The sequence below is a fragment of the Aptenodytes forsteri genome, unplaced genomic scaffold (assembly GCF_000699145.1).
Source record: "Aptenodytes forsteri isolate BGI_AS27 unplaced genomic scaffold, ASM69914v1 Scaffold23, whole genome shotgun sequence".
Lineage (NCBI taxonomy): Eukaryota > Metazoa > Chordata > Aves > Sphenisciformes > Spheniscidae > Aptenodytes > Aptenodytes forsteri.
The window spans coordinates 6,907,948-6,911,762 of record NW_008796043.1 but is presented as its reverse complement, the minus strand read 5'-3'; the positions used below and the strand labels follow the sequence as shown (position 1 = coordinate 6,911,762).

General features: G+C 38.3%; 1 protein-coding gene across 1 annotated transcript in view; it reads left to right on the top strand.

Annotated features, from left to right (window-relative positions):
- The first annotated feature begins 3,614 nt into the window (after positions 1-3,614).
- Positions 3,615-3,815, top strand: part of MIB1 (mindbomb E3 ubiquitin protein ligase 1) — a 93,583-nt gene continuing 93,382 nt past the window's right edge. Inside the window, exon 1 of the mRNA XM_009285679.1 lies at positions 3,615-3,670. Coding sequence (XP_009283954.1) covers positions 3,615-3,670 — 56 coding nt within the window. The remainder of the gene's footprint in view (positions 3,671-3,815) is intronic.

Here is a 3,815-nt window from a genome sequence, read left to right as displayed (position 1 = left end):
TAATGGCTATAAATTCGATCTAGCACATTCCAATCAAACCTGTCGTTATCTTGAACCATTCAAGCCCCATGTTGGGCACCAAAAAGGCAACTTTAGACTTTCTTTAGCATGTTAATAGTGAAAAATTTTTATAAGCATTAGACATAATCTTCAATGAGATGTATATTAACAGTTTACTTTATGCAAAGCATATAGCCTTGTTTAACAACAGATCTTTGTTATTTTTGAAAATTTCTAGCTGTGTTTATATTAAATACAGATTTCAACAAGTCTATCAGAGCGTACTGGAAAATTACTTCTTAGAATTTAGGATTACAGGATGTTGTGACTGGGACTATTTTCTTACGACAAAACATACAATGTTTAGATTCTCCTTGAGTTACTCAATGTTTGTTACTATTTTAGCAGATTATTAAAATTAAACATAGATACTATTCAGTGCTTAAGTCATCTTTCAGGCATTACTTAGTGCATATTGAATGCCTTTGTAATACAAGAAAGACCTGTACTTGACTGTAAACACATGATTAGTCCCATTGATTGCAACAAAAATTATCATGCACATAAATTAGGAACATTTTTAAAATATCTTGATGACCCATGGAGACAGTTTATTTTCCTATCAGTCTAAAAATATGACCTAGCTGGTTCTGACTACATCTGAGAATTTCAAGTAAGTACTTTTTTTACAATTCTTACAATCAGGAAATTCAATACCAGGAAGAAATTAATCCCTCCTTCCAATGCATCATCTAATTTAAAAATAATCTAGGAATATGTGGCTAAACATTTGGAAATATCAGGTAAGTATACATTTTTTAATCCTCTGAGGTATGCTGAAGTAGGAGAATTTGTATAGATGTGCAAACATGAGTACATGGTATTGTAGTGTCTGTGCCCTAGATTGCTACAGAATTTTTACTTATTTTATTTTGTCTTTGAATATTTAAAACTTCAAGCTTAACTTCACAGGTATGTAGTTTTTTCTCCACTCAAAATAGTTCAGCCTAGTAAAACTTAAAACCTTAACCAAGGGAGAAGATTCCAGGATGCTCCTGCTAGGGAAAGATAATCTTCTTTATCCTAAAACACTTTTTTCAACATGTTGAAGATTTTAGCCAGGTACAGAAAAAAATTTCTTCTTTTTAGCAGATCTCCATGGGATTAGTTTTGTTTCACAGCAGGAAAATGCAGTGATGTATTTATAATCTGTTCTCTGCTCAGCTGTTTTTCCTTCCTAGAAAAGAGGAAGCAGATAGAACTCCTCAGGGAAACAAACAGCGGCATGGACACTGTGGGTTGATATATGTGTTCTAATTAACAGTTTCATAGAGGATGCCAGTAGCACAGTAAAAACCAAACCCACCAAAGCAATTTGCTGTTTTGCATGACAGCTTGCTCACTCTCTGGCATTAAAAAAATATTTTAATCTGCAGAAACTAGGAAAAAAAATCAATGCTAATTATTCATGACATTTCTGAAAATTGAGGAAGAAATTGGATTGTGTTATGGATAATGAATCTGGTAAAGCAGTGGAAATACAGTGCAACAAGTTAACAGGATAGGTGTGTCAGCATTAATGAGATGGCACATGGCCACGTGGTGGCAGCAGAGGCTGAGGAATTAAGGTTTTTTCTGCATTAAACTGCGGATAAACAGGATATGGTCTAAAGTTCCTAACTCATTCTTCAGGTTCTAGAAAATATACATTATGTATATTTTCATTTAAAAAGATGTGGCACATTCATCAGACCAGAAGTTTCTGTGGAGAGTGATTACATGCTTTTAATTAAAAAAAAAAAATTACATTTGGGGCAGTTTTTTTTCAGTAAAACCGTAGTTTTCATCTCATTTGCCAATATTTCCTTCTTTCTTCCTCAGTTAGTTGAGTTAGTTCCACCCAGAAGAGTAGGCGTATTTCAATAAAATCAAGGCGGTCACTTACTTTTTCCTAATTCCTTTTTGTAATACTTTTGTCCACAGGAAAAAAATGCATTATAAAAACCCCTTTTGGGGAAACCCAGAAAATTAAAATGTAGAATGCCTTCAATTTTTAAGAAGAGGACTGAGAAAACTGCTTGTTCTAATACAGAGTCTTGAACTGAGGAGGCAGAATTTTTGGACTCAGATTGGTATAAATTAATAAGCTCTACCTTTGTATTTTAAAAAGAAAACTGCAATCTGCTCATTATATGTAAACTAGATGCTCTTTTTCAACTCCTAGGAAGCTATTTTTATATATCCTTCATATGACAAATTCTGAGAACTCAGGATTTGTGCAAGATAGTAAACAAAACCTCAAAACTCCACGAGTTAATAATAGCCTTTCCAAGAAGTTGGAATTTTTTTCTTCTAAACCGTATAAAGGCAGACTTTTCACATGGGATTCTCTCCTGCAACAGGCACAGTCCCCTTTCTGCATTGCGTGTTCCAGATCCTACATTGCAAGTTCAGCTTTTATCAAACAAGACAGTCCAGAAAAACTTCTATCAAAGTCTCTGTTCAATCCATGCAAATACTGACATTAGGATTCCCTGCTGGAGCGTGACGTTTTGCAGCACTGAAAGGCAACCAGGCAGAGTTTAGGCAAGCAGCTCTCTGGAATGGCTTAGATGAATAGGAGCATAGGCTGGATGATCTCCAACGTCCTATTTCCAGCTCTATGAGGGTTGCCTTGAGGATTGTCCTACCCTCTCGGAGGGTAGCGGCTGCTCTTACAAAAAGCCAATACGCTCTCCAACAGTAACAAGGAGTTTAAAGGAATGTCATCAGGTTATGCAGAGCGCTGAATTCTGCATAAACCAGAGGTCTTCTCTCATGGCCCCTTGCTGGATTGCTCTAATATGGCAGGAAGTAGTGAGGAAGACCATAATCACCAGCTGGAGGGTGGCGTGACTCAGCAATATACGTACTTTTGGGTAGCCAGAAGGGAACTCGTTCTGTAGTTCTTTTTGTGCACCCAGATTCCTCCACTGAATGCATATTAATGAGTCTTTGCAATTACAGGCGGGTATGTCTAAAGCACTGTGGATTCCCTTCCTCCAGCCTGTGATTTAACTGCTCTGTCATGACTACCTGAGGTATTCAAAGCGAGCACTGCCTCACAAGGCAGGCAGCAGTGGTTAATTACAGCAGCGCTGTTCAGGTAAATAAGGCCTTTGGCGGATGAACTTTGGTTGCTTTTGCTGCAGCAATTTAAGGCATTACTGCTCTGCCAGTCTGCCCTGACGGTCTCCTCCCGTAATAGAAATAGCAGAAAAAACCATAGTCCCATTCCTCTGCTGGTGCTAGGTTTGAGGAGGGTTACGAGTGAGTATGATTTCCAGATTGTAGACCCAAAAAGCAAAGAAAGAAACCTTCTACTTACTCCAGTAGCGAGGTTTTAGATGGCATTTTCCCCCACAATTTGAGGACTGATAGATTAAATTACCTGGAGTGTGAACACATGGGTTCACAAGGGAAAGTCCTGTTTAACTCATTTGATATCCTTCTATGATAAGGTCACCCACCCAGTGGATGAGGGGAAGGCAGTGGATGTAGTTTTTCTGGATTTTAGTAAGGCTTTTGATGCTGTTCCTCATAGCATCCTTCTAGACAAGTTGTCCAACCGTGGGATGAGTGGGTCCACAGTGCGCTGGGTGAAGAACTGGCTGAAGGGCAGGGCTCAAAGGTATGTATTCACATTCACATGTAGTGAATGGGCTACATCTGGGCTGGCGACCAGTCACCAGCGGTGTTCCTCAGGGATCAATCCTAGAGCCAGTGCTGTTCAATATATTTATCAACGATCTGGATGCAGGAGTTGAATGCACCAT